Raw genomic sequence first — 19961 nt, forward strand, 5'->3', positions numbered from 1 at the left:
TGACTTTGGCAACACATTCCCCAATTCCACTTTTTTGCCTTCACCCTGAGGGTAGCGAGGACTTTTCAGAGTGGTTAATCCCCCAGGGAGGAAGGACCCAGAAGGGATGGAGACACCTGTCTTAAAGTGTGCCAGGTACTTGCACTGGCTTGCAGAGTGCTTGCTGTCCCTGCCGGCTTTAGGAGGGAGGTTTGTGAGTCTGTGCTGGAGACTTAGAACTGGGGCATCTTCATTAACAGCCCTACATATGTGAGCAGCCCAACGTCCCTGCAGAGCTGTGGCTGGCTTGTTTTGGTAGGCAAGCACTTACCTGGCCGTAGGGGCGCACAGGGGTTTAGCTGGGAAGATGTCCCTGCCGCTGCCCAGTGTCACCGAGGCCTGATTCAAAGCCCACCAGGACGCCTTTTGCTCCAGTCAATGTCCCAAAAACCCTGCCCTCATTCTTGGGGGGTGCTGCAGTTGGGGATCATGGCCATACCTTCCCCAGGTCCCCAAAGAGCTGCCCAGTCCCATCCTGCCCCATCGGCCTGGGGTGAGAGGCAAAGATTTGCAAACCAAAGCCAATTTTCTTGTGATGCAAATATCTGGGTTTTCCAAAGCTGGTTCTTCACCAGACCCTCCTGCGGAGCCCTGAGCAGCGCTGGGGCACACAGGACCGTGGTTGCCCCAAGCCTCTCCCTTCCCCTCTCCCTCCCTTCCTTATAAGCTGATCACACCAACCCAGAGATGTGTCTCAGCAGGACGTTTTACTGATAATTTTTTTCACCCCCACAAAACACCCCCAGGCCATCAGTTCCCCCGCCTTTGGCACTGTTCAGAAGGTGCAAAGCACCAGGCGCTGCAGGCTCTGCCCTGCCCAGGGCTCCAGAGGTGGGGGGAGAAGGGTTTGGGGGCACTGCTCTACCAGGCAGCAAGCTCAGCTACACCCTGCAGCAAAATTATCCAGCAGACCAACAGCCCAGCTTCTCCAGCAGCCTCCAAGCTGTGAGGTAGAGCTGTTTTTCTGGCCTCACATGATTACAAGCTCAGAAGCTCCCAAATATAATGCTTGGATTGCACCAAGGCTTCTTTTTGTCTCATTTGTCCCCAAACGGTCTCTGAAGGATGAGCAGTGCAAGCTCAGCCTTTGGCAGAGTTCAGCACAGCCATTTAGTGAGTGATGGTGAAAGGCAGATGAAAGGCGGCTGTGTCAGTCCAAGACGGAGCTAAAAAGGGCATTTCCTCCATTTAACAGCAGAAGCCAAACCGCACAGCATGACCACTGGCCTCTTCCCCTGCGCCGTGAGCTCAGGCTTTCCCATGAGGAGCTGTAGGGAAGGACAGACATCTCTCCTGGTGAGCAGAAGGGTCTGGGCAACCCTGCCTCTTCCAACGTGGTGCCCTCCTTCAGGCTGCAGAGGCTTTGCCTGACGCACTCCGACTAAGCACGGGGAGAGGAACAAGTCCCTGCTGACTGGCGAGCATCTCCACATGGATTCAGGAGGAAAGATTCAGAGAGCAGCTATCCTGAGTCAGGTTTCTGAGATCACAGCCTGCCCGAGCGCTGCCAGTGGGGAAAAAAATGGGTTGAAGTACGTCTTCTTGTTGGGGTTTGTTCTGATGTGCACTTCATGGCTGGGAAGGTTGCGCTTTCTGGGTGCAAAGCACAGGGTAAATTCTGTTTGTACCAGAACGTACCATTCTCCCCAAGACTGTGCATTTTTGCAATCCAGTGAAATACTCTTTTCCCCCCTAATTCTCCCAATTTCCTTTAGGGCAAAATTAGGGATTGTCCGGATCCCCCAGAAGCTGGGCTCTTGCTTAAAGCATCATTTTTCAAGGCATGGGTGCAAATGCCACTGAAAGGGAAATTGCATTATCCCCTGGACAAAGAAACACTGATGTGGGCCATCCTGATTTGCGAAGAATTGGCTTTATTTTATGGTTGCAGAGCCTTACATTTAATAAAAACCACAAGAATCTCTCTCCTTCGAAGTACGGAATATATAGTATTTATTCAAACTTTGAGTATATATAGATATATATATGTATAATATTGATTATACTGCACTCGCAGAATGCACGTGCTGTTTATAACGCCATTACACAAATAAGTGTATACAGATGGAGTATGTCTGTGTGTGGGTATAAATATGTCCACACACCAGGGTATAGGTGCTTCACAGAAGTATATATAAGACATAATATGGATCTACTATAAGATGAGAGAAGCATGTCCCTCATGCTAAGGGCTGGGATACTTGTTTTCCTCTTCCGTGCTGTTTGGAATTTTCCCCAGGTCATTTCAACTTTCTTCTTGAAGGAATCTTTAGCCGAAGATGACTAAAGGAACAGTCTTCATCCTAGAGAAATGTCAAAAAGTCCTGGAGAAAACCCTAAAAAGCATTAAAACCCTAAAAAGCATTAAAAGACAAGAACAAGGAGTGTGTGCTGCTTAATGAAGCGGCGAGAGGTTGAGGCTTAAAATACCACGGCATTTGTGAAACGGTGTAAAGGAGAACGACAGGGAGGAGCCGGGAGGACCTTCCCAGTGAGAGAGGGTTATGGAGCACAAGGTTCACTCGGATAGTTTCTCTACGGCATCTTCCCTTCTACTTTCCATCCAAATTTATCATTGGCACAAAGGGAGGAGCAGCACGCTTCTAGAAAGCGTTGGAGCCTCCAGCTTTCTGCTCCTCAGCCCTGAAAAACCGAACACAGCCCTGCAAAACCGAACACAGCCCTGCTCCTCAGTACCTTTACCATACCCCTACTCCAGACGATACCAGTATAACATGGTCCCTCAGACCAGTCTCCAGCTGGCAGCACCTCTGCCGGCCACTCCAACAAGCGTTGCCCTGGCTCCACCAAGCCATCCCTGGCTGCCAGATTCACCGGCCACGTCCTTGCCACGCAAGGCAGGACATGGCAGCGCAGTGACACGGAGGGCCCTGCCACCATGGGGCTTCACATGCTTCACTCTGCACATCTCAAGCACATTGCACTGAGCTGTGATGGCAAAGCCAAGACACGGCGTGTCGGGGAACTGCCGTCCCTTTCTGAGGGTGTCAGCACAGAGCCAGGGGCTCCTGAGCCCAGAGGAGGCACAGCTCTCCAGTGCACCTCGAGAAGGCACGGGGGGAAACTGCTTGGCTGTGAGAAGAGGCAAATCTGCAGTGAAACCTGAATTCAGTGACAAACGCCGCTGGATCCTGACTCTCTGACCCGCTTTCTCCTCCGTGAGCAGAAGGCAACAGGCACCCGAGTGAAGCAAAGCAAACAAATCAAGCCACAACTGGGGCTTTTAAATCTCTCTTTATCTTCCTACAAGGCAAACGCAAGCTGGTATCTTAACCAGGTCAGCTTGTCCGTCCTGAACACGCAGCTAATTGCTGAAGCTTCATTACACAAGACAAGCTGTTTTAAAAGGATAGCAGAGCAGGACAGTGGTGCCTTGAAATTCAGAGAGCAAGGAAAGTTATGATCCCATTACTGGACACCTAACTATTCCTGTTGTGATTGAAGTAATGATGACCGAAAGTCCTCTCTTGCTCGACCCAGACTTCTGCAGAAGGGCCAGGCTCTATGAAGCATGGCTGGCATCCAGCTCCAGTAGCTGAACTCAGAGCACTGGGTCATGGAGTTTCACTTTTTGCATTAGTCCATCCTTCTGGCTCTAAATTGGAAGGAAAAACAAACTCCAAGGGTGACCGATTCCCTGTGGAGTACCAGGGAAAATAAACTTGCAGGGTAACGACCCAGCAGGACAAGGATTTATTGGTGTTGTTGCTGCTTAAATGCTGTAGTCAACATCTCCAAGGGCTGAAAGGGGAATGAGAACTGGATCCCCCACCTGGAAATCAACACCCTCTTTCATTCGATCCTAAATAACCTCCTCGCACCCCAGGCCCTCTCTGCTGCAAATTCATCACCACTGAGTGTTCATGAGAACGATGCAACCCTCCAAATAAATTAGCCTCCATATGTGAGACGAAGAGGGACTCAGAGGTGCTGGAAAGGTACATGAGTCTCCATGAAAACATTCCTAAAATGCCAGCTGACAGACTCACCTGAGCTGAGGTTTCTGTCTGGTGTTTGTGTGCAAGGGCCCTGCAGTAGAGCACCCACTCTCTTACTGGGGAAGCGAACTGGTGGCCACAGCTGGGAGGCCAAGTCGGGGAAATGGCCCGCTAAATTTCCCGCTAAAACAGAAGGCAGTTCCAAGGCAGGGATTTGCAGGTCAGGACAGCTCAGCTCTAGAGTGACTTCTCGAGGGTACAGCAGAAAAAAATCAAATTTTTAGAAGTGTGGCACCTATCAAGTAAGAGCTGTGAGTACCAGAGCTGCTGGAGGATGCTGAGACACTGCTTGAGCAGGAGATCTGCATTTAGCAAGCAGTGCAGGAGGAGCTCAGAGCAGCTGCAATGCATGAGGCCAGCCAGACTTGCACTCACCCCCTGCTACAACATCAGCTGTGAGAGGCAATGCCGCGTTTACGACCCCCGTGTGACGATACAAGTGAGTTTTACACAAAATCCCAGCGTGTGAGGAGGAGCGGGAACAAGGAGCATCGACACCACAGGCAACGTGCCACAGCGCTCCGGAGAGGGTATTGGGGTGACCGGCGCTGCTGCTACGCACAGCGGGTTTCAGCATCGGATGGTCCAAGCGCAAAGCGTTCCTTACCTTCTCCCAGCGTGCTCACCACTGTGACTTCTGAGGCTTTGCTGGCACCCTGGGAGGTGTAAGCCTTTATATAAAAGCTATAGCTGGTCGAGGGCTCTAAATCAGTCACTAGCTGCTGGAAGGTGCTCTTGCTAACAGCCTCCTGATACTCCATCTCTACGGGATCTGAAGTGCAAACAAAGAGAGAACAGAGCGGCGTTAGGCTTTGCAAGAGGTAGACAGACTTAAACAGATGTTGCAAGCGGTAATTTTGGTCCCTGAGGTGGATCTGTATCTGCCCACATCATTTTCGGCTGACATTTCTGTGTGCTTTGCCAGAGACCTAAGTGGGGAGCGAGATCTGACCATGCAGCTTCAGCCTCCCCACCCTTTTGATATTCATATCAGTGTTACTGCCTCATGTCTGTTGTTGAGGAACAGTGAGGTGGGGGAGAACATGGGTGGCAGCACTGCCAAGTGCAGTGCAGACACAGTTTACCCAGTGGGCCACGTTGCTGAGTTACAGAAAGGATAAGGATGCTCTGGGCAGTGGGTAGAGCACTGTACCTGCAGCTTTCCGAATGTGCAGCACATAGCCGATGATCTCCTTGGTGTTCTGCAGAGGCTTTTTCCAAGACACCTGGATGGTGGTTGCAGAGACTGTCTCAGCCTTCACGCTCTGTGGAGGACCGGGCAGCCCATCTGCCCACAGGACCGTCAGGCGAGCGCTGGCTTGCGTGGAGCCAGCACTGTTCTCGGCGATGCACTGGTAGATGGCTTCATCCGCCTGGTTGATGCCATAGATGGAGAGAGTGCTGCACAGGGACACGAGAGGGACAAGCATCTCACTGAGCACTCTGCAGCTGACGTCCCTTCCCTCCCCTCCCCTCCCCTCCCATGTGGATGGCAGGGCATCCCACATGCCTCTATTTCCACAGAAAACTTCCAGGAAGCTTTTGGGAAAGGAAAGGCCCAGGAGGTGGATGCACCATTCCCTGGATCCCCTGACTGGGCAGATTATCTCTGTCTCGACTTGCAGAGACTGTGGTTCAAGTGCAGCCAGATAAGGACACAGGGTGGGACTGGGAAGAGCAGGAGCTGAAGCCCTGAATTCAGGAAGATCGCACCACACTGCAGAGATAGCTCTGTGGCAAGAGCATCCACACACCCAAACCAGCTTCAACTGGCTTAGTTCCAGTACACCCCAGTGAGACCCATCCAGGCACTGCACACAGTTGCTAAGCCAAGTCTAATCAAGTGCAGCCAGAAAGCCCTCTGGTGATGCTCTAATTGCATTATAGCACATTAGAGCAGTCTTAGGGTAACACTGGGATTAGCTGATTTATCCAGCAGGGTTACAGCCTCAGCTCCTGCTTCTGCACTTTCAGAAATGTGGTCACCACGAGCCAAAAGCCAAAGCTTACAAGCGAGTTACAGCCTTCATCTGCAAAGCCTCTGAGTGTCCTTTTGATGCATCAAAGCTTGCTCTGCCAGGGCAGGAACCAGGATAGTTGCTCCAGCCTGCTCTCAGGGACCTCCACACCAGGCTTAGGTGCTGTTTTCAGCTTCTGAGATAAAGATGGCCACTGGCTACCCTGGTAGAAGACATTCCTAAATTGGGGGGGACGGGGGAAAGCCAGCAATGTACCAGCTTCCCAAATAAGCACATTCCTGAGCACAGTGCTCTTTGCATCACCTCCAGGAGAGGTGTTCAGTGGCTTGGTGGGCACAGGGACAACCAGCGTCCTTATACATATGGCCACAACAGTTGTGTACAACCGGAGCCAGTTCAGGGCCAGCCCGAGGGCTGCACCATCCGATACCTTTAAAACAACACCGCCAAATACTGACTCAGAAATAACTGTCCAACACGTTAGCTCTCTCTTGCCATTCAGCATGCAAAACAGCTTGTCTTAGTAACCTCTGGTCACAAAGAGGGACCCATCAACGCAAGCTCTCTCCAGGGCTCGCGCCCCTCCTCAGACACCAAGCGCAGTTCAGTTTCTGTGAATAAAACACCGCTCACCCCCGCCTGCCCTTCCATTCCAGAGCATCGTCTGCACGTGCACCACTTGGAATTAATCCCTATTTGTGCATCTGCGTTTCCAGTTCTACCCAGTTTGTTTAAACTGGTTCGTGTCTGGCTTGACATGAATGTCTGCGAGACCACAATGTCTCCAAGCTTCAGCAGCATCTCCTACGTTCGTGCCACAGCTCGCAAGAGCTTTTTGAGTGCTGTTTTTCTGTGAGAATGACCTGAACCTAACCAAATCCACATCCACTGCTTGCTGCTATGGAGAAATACATTATTTTCCTCTCCTGTGGTGAATTCCAGGTGAACTTGGGACTTGACTGCACATGAGTATATCCCAGCATCGCTGCTGACGCAAGGGGCACTTTGTGGCTTTTTGGGGTTCGTAATCAAAGCTGCCTTTTATGTAAATGAAAAATTGTACAGGGAAAGTGAAAATGATAAATAACCTTCCAGCGCCTGTATGGCAGAACGAATGCTGCTTCTAATTGAAGCAAAACAGTGGTCTTCCTATATTCAAATGTATTATCGCTGTTGATTTAACATTCATATTTCTGCCTTGCAAATTATCGGGGCTATGGTGAGTGAACAAATGTTTAACAGTCATCTATTTACGTCCTGTGCCTTTGTTTCCTTGGAAACATTGTAAATGGAATATCAAATGTGATGGTTTCAGCTGATACGGTGATTTTAGAGAATCAGCCCTAAGCTCCTCTCATAGCCATGGGCTCAATGTATCTGATTAAATGGAAGGAGAAAGACAGAGGCTGGGAGGGGGGGCGCAGGGAGGAAGGACCCTGATGTGTGGCTCAACCGTGTCAACAAGGGCCGATTCCTGCGAGGACAGATGGCAGAAGGCAGGATTACGCCATCCGAGAGCTGCACTTGCAGCTCTGCACAAAGCAGATGTGTGGAGGGAGCAGCAGCACTTCCTCCTGCCCCCTCAACACCGGGATTATTTCCACGCGGCCGCCGCGCATCTGGGCACCCAGGAGCAGCCAGGCCGGGCTGGCACACCAGTCGAGAGCAGCTTTAAGCTTTCCAAGCACAAAGCAGCCCAGGAACAAGGAGGAATATTTAGGCTCCACTGCCTCCAAGGGAATTTATTTACATGGAGAGAGGAAAAGATGTGAAGGAGGGAAGAGGGGAACCTGGCTGGAAAGCAGTGCAGGGAGCCTGATGGCAACAGCACGATGCTGGGCCAAAGATATCTCTCTCCTGGGAGGATTCGGGGGTGAGAGAAGCTCCTCTCAGTGACACAGATGATGTGCTGGATGCCAGCGGTTCTGGAGCGGGATGGTGCTTGGCCATTGGGACCTGGAGCTGGGCAGAGCCTCAGCCATCCCTGCTGCCTCTCTGCAGAGGTCCCAGGGTGGCCAGTAACACTGCCACGCACGGTCAAGTCAGAAGAAATAAATAGAAAAAATTCCCTCTAAGTGGACTCAGCAGGGAGCTGGAAACTTGCTTCAGGCTTTCAAAAGTTCATTGTCATTGAGATTTACAAGGCTGCGTCTGGACACACCGTGCGGTAAGAGCCTCGGCCATCCACGACCTTGGGCCATGTTACTGAAGTGTGGGCAATGGGGTCGATAAATGACTGGGTTTTTGGCTAAGCCTCTAAACCTGGGTAGGGCGCAGAACCCGAGGGTGGAGAAGTTGGCGAGCATCTAAACCCCACCTTCACGAGATCAAGGGGTGTTGGTCAATCAGTCCTTCTGACACCTCCTGGCAGACTAATGTCCTGGTTTGAACCAAAGGAGGCTGCTGAGCCCTCGCAAGCCCCGGCGTGAGCCTTGGAGCACACTGGTCACTACGATGAGGAGGGCAGGAGCTGGCTGTGAGTGACACGATCCCCAGCATTACCTCCACTGACACCTCTGCTCTGCAGCCATTTTCAGCTTGACTACTGACAAATTGTTCCTGCCTTCACCCACCACATCACCCCCCAGAAAGTGGAGGATGCGGCACGGCAGGGTCAGTGTTCGGTCCAGCAGCTTTCCCAGGTTTTACTGGGGTTTTTGTCTCTTTTTTAAGGAAGCTCAAACAAAAGGAAAATAAATAGTTGCCGTGCGAGGAGGTGCAGAGCGTCTCTGAGCGTCAACCATCTGAAATATGCAGCGTGCTTTTATTTCTTCCCGTCAACAGCAAAAAAATCTGTCACTTTGGGACATCTGCTGTTGGAAAACTTTCCCGCGAGTGCCAGACTGGCAGCGCCGCGAGCACGTCAGATGAGGCGAGATGCCAGAAGGCTTTCTGCTGGTCACCAAAGCCACTCAGCGAGCCGAGGGCTCCATCACATCTCCTCACAATGCCCTGACAGGCATTGATGGAAGTGGGGAGAGGAGCCGCTGCAGATTCACACCCGGCTGAGCTGAAACGAGAGGCCTTCGCTGCTCGAAAGCCGCCGTATTCCCAAGCTGTCTTCCCAGTTCATAGGCAATCAGGATGACTGATCTGGCTCGGGTCAGGGGTCCGGGCCGGTGACCGGAGATCGGCTTTCCAAAGGCTCCTCTGAAAAAGTCTGAGAACTGAAGGAAGCCTCTTCATCGATTCAGCAGCACAAAGAAGAAGAGGGGCCCATCTGGAAGGGCATCAACGTGCGGGCACACAAGCGCACAAAAGAGGGACTGTGATGAAATTAAGGCACAGAGCAGGCTGTGGCTAGCGGGGAGAGCATTTTAAGTGCCAGCAGCCACAGAAAGCCACCAGTGCTGCAGTCAGATGCCCCATCCCTGTGCCCCGCTCTGCCTCCACATGTTACGGGTTGTGTTGTGCTGCGCTGTGCCAAATGAACTGTCCCTGGGAGAAGAGAGAGTCCAGCAGGATGGGACATTTGCCGAGTCTTGCAAGTGTGATGTCAATGGCACCACATTTGCTACAGGAGGCACAGCAGTGGCACCGTGTCATCTTGAAATGCTGACCCTCCTTTGCTGGCTTCATGACACCTGGGTTTGCACTGTCTTGACATGGCACACGTGCTGAGCCCTTCAGGGGACTCACCACTACTCAGACACCATGCTGGGGACAAGCAAAGGCTGGCTCAGCGCCACAATCCAACTGGACGCCAAAGTCTATAGCGTTGGAGGCTCTGGGTCCTTTGGTTCAAGTTTGGTCCACACCAGAGGTGGCCTGAGCCTTCCCAGGTGGGAAGGACATGTAGAACTAGTGCTGCAACGCAGCCTTGCCTTGGCATGTCTCCCAGCACAGTATCGAGGTCCATGCAGACGACCTCTGGCAAGTGAGTGGCTCCAATGTCCTAATTAAAGGACTTTTCAGAGGTCTGTTCCTTCACATCCAAGTCAAGTGGGTCCAACTACACTGATGGTGGCGGAGCAGATTTAACTGAATCCTGCCCCAGTGAGGGAGCAGAAAAGTCTTAAGCTGCAGGATCGCAGGGAAGCACAAAACATCTCAGGAAGAGGTACTGGAAGGGAGGGCAGATGTTGGTAGGACTGCTAATGCAGACAGCCAGGAGAACTACGTGCTCCTAAAAGGAAAGTCCCCCAAACCTTTTTCCCAGCAAGAGGCACGGGTGTTGGAGAGGAAAAAGTCCTGGGCTAATCCGGGGCTAATTTCAGGCTGCCCCACAATGGGCTCCGTCCTGCCTTGAAGGCTCCTGTGTAAGGACCACTCTCTGCAGATGAATTTTGCGCTACGCAGCAGTTTGAAGAAACACTTAAAGCCCTGAGTTGGTGAGGCACTTCAACTTGGTGGAGCAGCACACAGAGAAAAACCACACAGGCAACTCGGCAGCAAAATAATCGCAGCCGCATGAGAAGGAGAGACTGACGCCCGTCGCCATCGGCTGCTCTGGGGCTGCTGCAGATCCTTTTTGTGAGATGGCTGTGTGATCCCAGCATGGGATCCCTGCTCGGTGCAGGGAAGGTGGGATCATGCTGATGTCCCATTGCTTAGCGGGGCTTTGGGTGCTTGTGCAGCGCCCCTCCTAGTGAAGGCCATTGCCATGTGTCTTCCAAACAAAGTCAAGCCCATAAATTATCCTTAAATCAGGAGCAGATGGTTCACATCCCAGTCCTCCCCGGACTTATTTGTCATGCTTCTGGGAACTGAAATATGATTTGCTATGCAGTACCCTCCCCATCATCACCAACGGCTTCAAACTCATGGCATAAATAACCTGCAGGCTTGGCTGCCCTCCCTCAGGGTGTCCAAATCCCTAAAAACTGAAGAGGTTGTGGGGTGTGTGCACCATGAAGGGATGCCCAAACCCATCTGCATTCCCTCCACACCCAGCTAACATGGGTTCTGTAGAAAAAAGTCACCTTGTGAGTGACAGGCTCTAGTTCCCCTGGGTTTGGTACCAAAAGGGCTGTCTGGTCTCAAGTGCTCGGATGTTTGCACTTGAAGCTCTCCATATCTGCGCTAGGATTAAGCAGCATGACAAGGGCAAGAAAAGCAAAGTTGTCCTGAAGTTTATTTGCAGAGGAATATTTTCCCTGATGAACACGCACAGCCCTTTAAGTGAGTCATTCCCAGAGCATTAAAACGAGCGCAAACCAGTGAGGAAGAATTTTAAAGGGAGACAGTTCATAAGCGAAGGTCACTGAGGAGAGCAAACGCCACCTGAGCCCAGGTTCTAACGAAGCCTTTTTCCGGTGGAACAAATGAAGTCCCTTAATTACCATTTTGTAAATAAAATCTGCTTGGAAAATCAATATTTAGAGCCTGCCTTCTCTGAAGATGTTGCCCTTTGTTCCTTCCTATTACGGCAATACAAACCCCACGGTGTGATATACTTCTAGGCTGAAAATTGCCCCCCTGAACCTGATTGGGTCAAAGGAGGAAAAGCAATAAACCTTTCAGAGGGGTAATTCGGGTGCTATTTCATGCTTCCTTGTAAATTTTGAAGCAATAACCTAGAAAGCATGATCTTACAAAAGCTCACAATTAACTTGGCCAGTAACGGCCCCTTCCTCCTGCAGTGATACGCCTGCTTTCGGGATGGGCTGGTGATGCCAGGTGGGAATCTTGCTGGAAATGCCCGTTGCACCCCTCCAGCATTTGGATCTGAATCACCCCAGAACAACATGGCCAAAGTGGCATCTCTGATCAACCAGGAGGGACAGACCCTGCAGCTGCTGGACACAAGGATGGTTCCACCAAAGTCAAAAAGGCTCCACCAGCTTCTCTGGAGGGCTGAGTTCAGCAGTACCCCTCAGCATCATCCTCAGCCCAGGGACTGGATGGCAAGACAAGCCCCATCATCAGCTGCTTCAGTGATTTTTATTCACAGCTTTTAATGGAAAACCCCACAATTCCCTACGCCGGAGCCTTCATGCATTTTTCATTAACAATTATCCGCTAGCCCCAAAATGCTTTTGATTTTTGCTAATCATCGATTGGATATTTTGTTCCCACACAGCTGGCATTTTCAAAACATAACAACCACCTCTGGAGAGGGCACAGCAGAAGGCTGATCTTTAATGCTAATGTGCCCAGAAACTGTCAACACATCAGGTGATGAGAATTCACATCGGAGGGACCACAAGGGAAGAGGTATTTATTGGACACAGCCGGTGAGGCTTACTCTACTGTGCTGAAAGGCTGGAAGTTGCTTAGCAAGTGTGCGTCTGATGTCACATCAGCAGCCACATCAACCTGCCGTGAATGCAGGCCTGAAGCTGCTGTCCCCACCTCAACGATGATGGGCTTCTGAAGTCCCCTGACCTTGAGAGTTTGCTCTCCTTGTTTTTGCAGTTAGTGCATATGAGAGGCAGCACAGGATGCCAAAGGGCCCTTCACAACTTTGTGAAGCAACAGTTTGATGGACAGACGTTCCCATTGGCTGTGGGTTTGGGCAGAGACACTACTGCCCAGGATGCCTCAAGCTTGCAGGAGCAGGGCGGCATCTTGAATGCAGCGTGTTCTGCAGGTCTGGACCTCGCTTCTGCCTGTTTTCATTTACAAGAATGAAGTTGCTCATAACGACACATTTTGCAATCAATTAGCACATGATATGATTTGGGATAATTTACTCTTTTTTCCCCTAGAAATCCCTTTGGAGGCATTCAGACCTTTATTGCCATATTAAGCAGAGTTTTAATCCAAATGAATTTTCTAGGAAACCATGTAATCTAATTAAAAAGCTCATAGTGCAGTTTAGCAGCTTCATTACTAGTAGATTCGAGATCCATCTTTACCCAGACAAATATTTTCCGAGTGCAATAGAGTGATAAATCCAAGGCATAATCACAAACTGATTCTGCCTGGAACTAAGTGGGTTACAGTATTCAGTCATGCCCATGAGAACAAAACAAAGGACATCTTGAAAAAGCTCAGAAAAACATCCAGCCATTGATCGGTTTCCTCCAGCTCATGGAGCACCCAGCTTTGCTGTACCAGTGAGGGCATTTTTCAGACTGACAGCTTTGGAAACCACCAGACATGGCCACTAGATTGAAGCTGGGGGTCAGAGTAGACCAAGACTAGTGCGAAAGAAGCCAAAAGTTCAACATCATGGAGCGCAATGGCCTTAGGGCTCAGCTTTACAATCGCATTACTATAGCTTGAGAAGATGCCTCGTGTCAGCTGAGCCCCAGCCACTGGCTGAGCTCCCCCAGCCTGTGCCAGATGCAATCTGATCTGATCATTAAGCTTGCAGAAGAAAAGACGGAGGCTGAATTGCATTAAATGATTCCCATAAGAAAACGATTACAGTGACGTTCCCCAAGTCGCAGCTCACGTGCATGTATGGCACAGCACTGGGCACAGGGACCTGGCCAGGAGACATGGCCATGACCAAACCCCCTAGTTTTACTTTCCTCAGTCAGCAAAGAGGAATGATTTTATGGGGAAGACATCTGGGCGAGACACAGAGCTGGACTCAGTGTGAGTTCTGTTGTGGATTTAATGGCCTCTTGTAAAGACTTTGGCCACTTCTGACTCTGCTTCCTGGTCAATAAAAGGGGATGCACTAACTTCCCTTCTCCCATTTCTGCTCTGTTCATATTGTAAGGGCAGACATGCCTCAAAAACCCATGCCATGAACCGGGAGACCACAAGCCTGGATTGAGTGGCATCTATCTATGCATGCACAAAGCGCCCTGAAGATCTAAAACCCTCCAGCTCAGAGAAAACCTCCAGTGACTGAGCAGATTTTATTATAACTCGCACCCTATCCTTCTTGTCACATATATGCTTCACGCAACAAAGCTTTAGACCTCAAACCAAAAAGCCGCCTTGTAGAGAAACTCATAAAAATACAACAGCTGTTCTCTCTTGAGGGACAAGCCATGGTGCCCACAGAGCACTGCCCACAGCCTAAGCTGGAGGTCTGGACCCTCCAGCAAGGTTGAGGAGTTGCATTCATGAGACACGCTTGTTAATACAGCTAGCAGCTATATGACACCACGGAGTACAAATCTCTACCAATGATTTAGGTTTACAACTCAGGTACTGTTATTTTTCAGTATATTGTTCCGTGCTATTTCCATAGAAACTATGTCGTCAACTTGTAATTTTCACACTAAGTGCATCCCACCATATCATTTCCTTGGTACAAACATCCCCGTCCCCTCAAACAGAAATGCAGAGATTTAGTACTCAGAGAAAATGTTCTTTCCCGGTGAGATAAAAGGCTGAAGGTTAGTGAAAGTCAACTTCCACACAAATATTATTTCAAAGGTATTTGCACTTGCACACCCAGGCAGGTTGGTGTTCAGGTGTTAAAGTGTGGTTTCTCCACTGTGGAGTGAGTGTAGTCCCTGCCAACTCCAGGAACAATGTTTGGTCCTTCCAGAAATACCCAGATGATGATCAGGACAAGAGAGAAACTTTTGTTGGGTTCCCGCATCCTCAGTCAAAGCCTGATGCTAACGTCCTGGTACGATAATCCATGAAGCACTGAAATATAAGTCTGCAATGTGCAGCTAAGTAGGACTGGAGCACTGCTTTAGCATATCATAGCCCAGCTGAATCCACAGAGCTGCGGCTGAACCTTCACGTTAGCTCTTTGCTACTGCAGAAAACAAGCCATCATCTGTTCCACTCCCCTTTCCACTGGAATCCACAGAGTTCAAAACAACAGCTTTTAATTCAGCTTCTTGCAAAAGCAGGGCGAGGGAGCATTGCATCAGTCCATGGGATGCATGACAGCAACCCTGCTGACACCGAGCCGGCTCTAAAGCTCCCGCTTCGCAAGGTGACTAAGTAGCAGTTTCTCTGGGTCGCTCATGCCCACCTCAGCTGTGTGTCTCACGCTGCCCTCACCCTGCGCTGCAGTGCCAGTGGCCAGAGCACGAGGACTTACCTGTTGTTATTCTTCAGCTTAATGTGGTCACTGGTCTCCAGGATCTGCCCGTTCCTCAGCCAAGTGATCTGCGGAGGGGGTTCCCCTTGGGCCACGCACGTGAAGATAGCAGTAGTCCCCACAGGCCTGGAAATGGACTGGGGATGCTGCACAAACTCTGCGGGGGCTGCAAGGAGGAAGGAGAAGGAGAAGGGTGAGAAAAGTCATGATGATCCTGCTTTATCCTGGTACAACCTCGTAGCTTGGGCTTCAATAAGCCTCATCTGCCTGGGAACGTGGGCTATTTGACCAACCCACAGCAGAAGCTGCAGGTAACTCTGGTTTGGATGGTCTGCAGTCAACGCAATGCTGCACTTTGTTTGCCCGTCCTGGCAGTCATGGCTTCATAGAGGGCATCTGAAGGACAGCTCAGAGCTGTATGGAGAACCGAGGCGAGTCCTGCAGGGTACAAAGAGCAGTGAGGAAGGAAGGCTGCAACCACATGCAGCAATTACAGGATTTGCAGCTGAGGAGATCTGATGTTTCATCCACGGCAGAGCTTTGCCCAGAGGACCTGCACGGCATTACGAACTGCTTGCAAATGGGAAGAAATGTGCCTGCAGCAATCTGGCAGGTTGCTCTTTCCCCAGTAAACAGCAGATTTGCTGCAGACTCTCCTGGTACAATAAACTAGGAGGCATTCTTACCCCAGATCTGCAGCCTGGGACCCTCGGGGTCCTGCCAAGCCTGGCAGAAGACGCCACCGTGTCTGTAACTGCTGCTCACCTCGCAACCAAATGTTTTCACCTTTAACAACAATGTTTCTAAACAGAAAGTGATTTTCCCCTTCCAGCAGCTCAAAATAGATTTAAAATAATTTATCAGAATAAACCAGCATATCAGCCTTCAGAAAGGAGGCCCTGAAAGACGCTACCAAATTGGTGAGTTTATTCCAGCAGTTACACTCCAAAGGGCAACGTGATAAATACACCCCACGTTGTTGCTGAAACCTAAAACCAGGTGGAAGCAGCAGTAGCCACAATGAAGACAAACAGGTAAGAGGCACAGCCCCGTAATGAATTTACCAACTAGCATCACATAATGGATGGCTGGTGTTAAATTCTTCCGACACACGCAGGAGTGTCCAGGGAGAAACGCTCGGCGTCGCTCACTGGCACGTTCCAAGCATGGGGTTGGTGGGCTCTGCCCCCAGCAGAGGTGCTGGGATGGGAAAAGGGAGCAAAGTGATCCAGCCAAGCATGTTGAGGGGTGGCCAGGCTGCAGGCAGGAGCAGCTATGCGAGAGCAGAGCCTTGTGGTTCATGGCCAAAAAAATCCCCGTCAGGATTTGCTGCAGCAGCAGGTGGGGGGATAAAGCTCTTCCCCAGCTGTGTGCAGGCAAGGCAAGAGCATCGCTACTGGTACAGCACGGCCAGAGCGCAGCGCAAGGTGCATGTGTGGAAGAGCAGAGTCACGCACGTTGTACGTCCTGCAAGCGGAAAGACCCAGGAATTCACCGCAGAGCCCATCTCCATCCACAGAGCCCCCTCTTTCATTTTTAATAACCAAAGGGAAGCGGAGCATGGCAGGTCTGACTTATGTCAGCGGTGGGGGGTGTCCGCCAGCAGAGTTTATTGTTGGGCCACTTCTGCCGGCGCTCGGCTCTACTAATGAACCTGATCTCATACACCTAATGGACACATATTTCCAGAACCTCCTGCTAAACTTCCCCAGGTGCCAATCGATCCCTCGTCTTTTTATTTCCCTCCTCCATTTTTCCCTCCTCTAGACTTATAAATTAAACCAAATTCAGAATGAGTTTGATAGAAGTTGGACGCATGGATAAACCGGGGGAAAAACCCCTCGTCCCTGCCGTGAATGGTCCCTTTGTGGTGTACAGGGAGAGCATTAGAGACTTAATTTCCAAGACTTCCTCAACCTCCCACCCCCCGCTTTGTGCCAGCGCGGTTTTGCAGCAGCAATTATTTTCCAAGCGCCCGAGCACCTCCCTGCTTTCATCTGGGCTCACGAGTTGCACCCGCAGTACTCGCAGGTGCAAACCCATGATGCCAAGGAAGGGCATAGCCATCTTCCAGCTCTTCGCTCCAGCTTCATTAAAGATCCTGCCGCTTGGCTCTTTGCCTCTGCCTCACCAAACCTCAAACCCACCATTTGTTCCAGCAGAAAACAAAGTTTAAATATGGAAAGAAGCATCCGGCGTAACCCTTCTGGAATCGCCGGCTCTCCTTATCCTCCTTATTAGCCCATGTCAAGAGGGAGTAATTGGAGCGGTGTCGCGTGTGACTCAGGGGTAACCAACAGGCAGCTGCAGCCGCTGGCTCGGCGCCAGCAGCGCTATTCAGGACCATGGCCCCTCGGGTTCCTGCTCCCCTCTGTAGTCCCTCCTCCGCACTGTCTTGCTAAACACAACCAAATCAAAACCCCAGCCCCTGTTTAACTTGCTTCAACTCTCTGGGGAGCAGGTGGTCACACCTTCAAAGAGCTCCCACCTCTGCTGTGCTGAGCCATCCCTGCTCGGTGGCATCCCTTGCCACAAGACATGTGATGCCCTTCTGCTGTTCCTGCTCTGGCATTTCTCTGTCCTGTTCAGGTCTCAGCCTACTCCTTCTCATGCAGTGTGGAGCTGTAGTGGCAAAAGGCCACAGCAGAAACCCATGGAGCTAAAATGCTCCTTGTTCCCATCACCAGCTTTCCACCACATCAGAAAAAGGACTTGGTCTGGGTGCCACCAGGGTCTTAACGTGGGCACAGTCATTGCTGCAAGGAGATGCCCCTCCACTACCCTGGACCAGGGTGTACCCGAACTGCTGCTCGTACCAGTGTCCCCAGGCAGGGTGCCCTGAAGCAGCTGCTGATGTGTGATCTCTCCTTTCCTGGACAGAAGAGCATCTGCTCTCCTCCCAGGAACAGAGAATTTGCTACCTCTGGCTCCGGGTTAGTCGGAAAGGAGCAGAAGCCAAAGCCCTACCTTCAGGCAAACCCTCCACCCCCTCATCATTCATAATTAATAAAGCATCTTGTCAGTGCTCATCTCACCCTCTGTGGAGGTGCAGCGGCCTGAATGCCTCTCCCCCTTCCACACTACATGCCAAAAAGGCCATTGCAGGTGGCGAGAGGAAGCGCTTCTCAGCCCTCCATGAAGATCTTCACAAAGATATTAACGAAGATCACTGTTAAGAGCAGAGGATTCAAATCTGGCAAGGAGGAGTGGGCAGATCCCACCCTAGCTCGTGAAGTACGAAGAAAGCAGTTGATTATTCAGGACTTAATAGGAGGGAGGAGATCATGCAGTTTTAACGAATATTTAGAGGCGTGACATTGGTATCGAAAAGCAATAATGCTTAACACCCCCTCAGAATTGTTAAGGAAGGGCTTCAATAGCATTTACTGCACTCAACAAACTGCAATTGCATAAAGAAGCACCGTAACAGCAGGTTGTAACGGGAGACCTGGCCGGGCTCTACCTCTTCAGGGACATCTCACCTCACCAACCACCAGTGTGTCCTGCAAGATCACAGGGAGCTTCGCTGCCCTTGCTGTGAGTTTGTGGGGTGATGCATACTGCAGTGCCCGACAGCTCAGTGGGGAGGATCAGGGAGCACAGACAGCTGATGCACCAGTGGCAGAGGAATCCTTGCTGTCCCTTGCACCTCAGTACGAAGCCGTCGTTAATTCTCAAGTAGCCAGAGCAGCAGGGTGAGGGAGGGAGGCTGCGGTGAGAAGAAAGAAGAATAACATGGAAACAACAAAACCCCATAAATTAGGCTACCAGAACCTACACTAAGTGTATAAAGGAAAAGACAGGTCAACAGGGAAGTCAGCCAAGCACAGCATCAGATGACAAGAGATGTAAGATGAAGAACTGCTGCTCATTTGGCTTCTCTCTATAGACTACAGAGAATGCCCAGATGCTTACGTGAGTAACTCAACTAGTTAAGCTGTAGAGCTGGTGCGATTGCTAGGGCTAAAGATGGGACCTGTGACTGTGTCCCCTGGGAAACAGGCAGGGACTGCTCAAGGGAGGCTGTTGTGGAGGCTGTCCATCAGCCAGCAGTGGGTATCACAAACTTCTTGTCTCAGCAAAGCGCAGGCTGGAGCTTCACAGCACACAGAATGTGTTCCCATGTCACCTACCAGTGTGCTCGTGGGAGGATGCTCCTGAGGGCTCGGGCACCCCAGCTCACTCCAGCATCCCGACGGACAAGACTCAGGTGTCAACCTGTCCCTGTGTGGTGGTTTTTCTTGAGAAGGAAAACGCGGGCAGGAAAGGGACTGCTTCATGAGGCACACTGACTGAAGCTGTTTTTGCAGACAAACTTCTTGTCTCAGCAAAGCGCAGGCTGGAGCTTCACAGCACACAGAATGTGTTCCCATGTCACCTACCAGTGTGCTCGTGGGAGGATGCTCCTGAGGGCTCGGGCACCCCAGCTCACTCCAGCATCCCGACGGACAAGACTCAGGTGTCAACCTGTCCCTGTGTGGTGGTTTTTCTTGAGAAGGAAAACGCGGGCAGGAAAGGGACTGCTTCATGAGGCACACTGACTGAAGCTGTTTTTGCAGCATGAATTTAGGGCTGAACTTGAGGACAAAACAAGTACCACAGAGCCGAGCCTAAAACACAGCAACTGCAATACATCTGCTGATGAATTCAACCCCACAGCCAAGGCTTGCAAAGCCAGCAAGAATGATGGAAGAAACATCAGGAAACGCAGCGGTGGCCGGATCTGCTGGGCCGAGGAGCGCTGCCCGGTTCTGCCGGCAGAAAGCAAAGTGAACAAGGCAGTCATTGTCAGCAGAGCCTTCAGAAACATGTCCTTAAGATGGGCACTCATTTATGAGATGGGATCTCATTTTTCTGCATAGCTTTCAGGAGGAAATGAAGCGTGGAGTGGAGAACACTGGTGACCATCTGGCCATTCACAGCCCATCAGTTTGTTATGACACCAAACACATACTAAAGCACAAAAGATTGCACAGGAGGTAGAGAGAAAGCGCTTTGATATATTTTTTTCTTTGC

General features: G+C 50.8%; 1 protein-coding gene across 1 annotated transcript in view; it reads right to left on the minus strand.

Annotated features, from left to right (window-relative positions):
- The window catches only part of IGDCC3 (immunoglobulin superfamily, DCC subclass, member 3), a gene marked incomplete at both ends in the record, with an annotated part of 88548 nt that overhangs the window by 3733 nt on the left and 64854 nt on the right, over nucleotides 1-19961 (minus strand). The window contains 3 exons of the mRNA XM_010134734.1: nucleotides 4666-4830; nucleotides 5212-5459; nucleotides 14946-15111. Of these exons, the coding sequence (XP_010133036.1) occupies nucleotides 4666-4830; nucleotides 5212-5459; nucleotides 14946-15111 (579 nt within the window). The remainder of the gene's footprint in view (nucleotides 1-4665; nucleotides 4831-5211; nucleotides 5460-14945; nucleotides 15112-19961) is intronic.

The sequence above is a fragment of the Buceros rhinoceros genome, unplaced genomic scaffold (assembly GCF_000710305.1).
Source record: "Buceros rhinoceros silvestris isolate BGI_N320 unplaced genomic scaffold, ASM71030v1 scaffold21144, whole genome shotgun sequence".
Classification (NCBI taxonomy): domain Eukaryota; kingdom Metazoa; phylum Chordata; class Aves; order Bucerotiformes; family Bucerotidae; genus Buceros; species Buceros rhinoceros.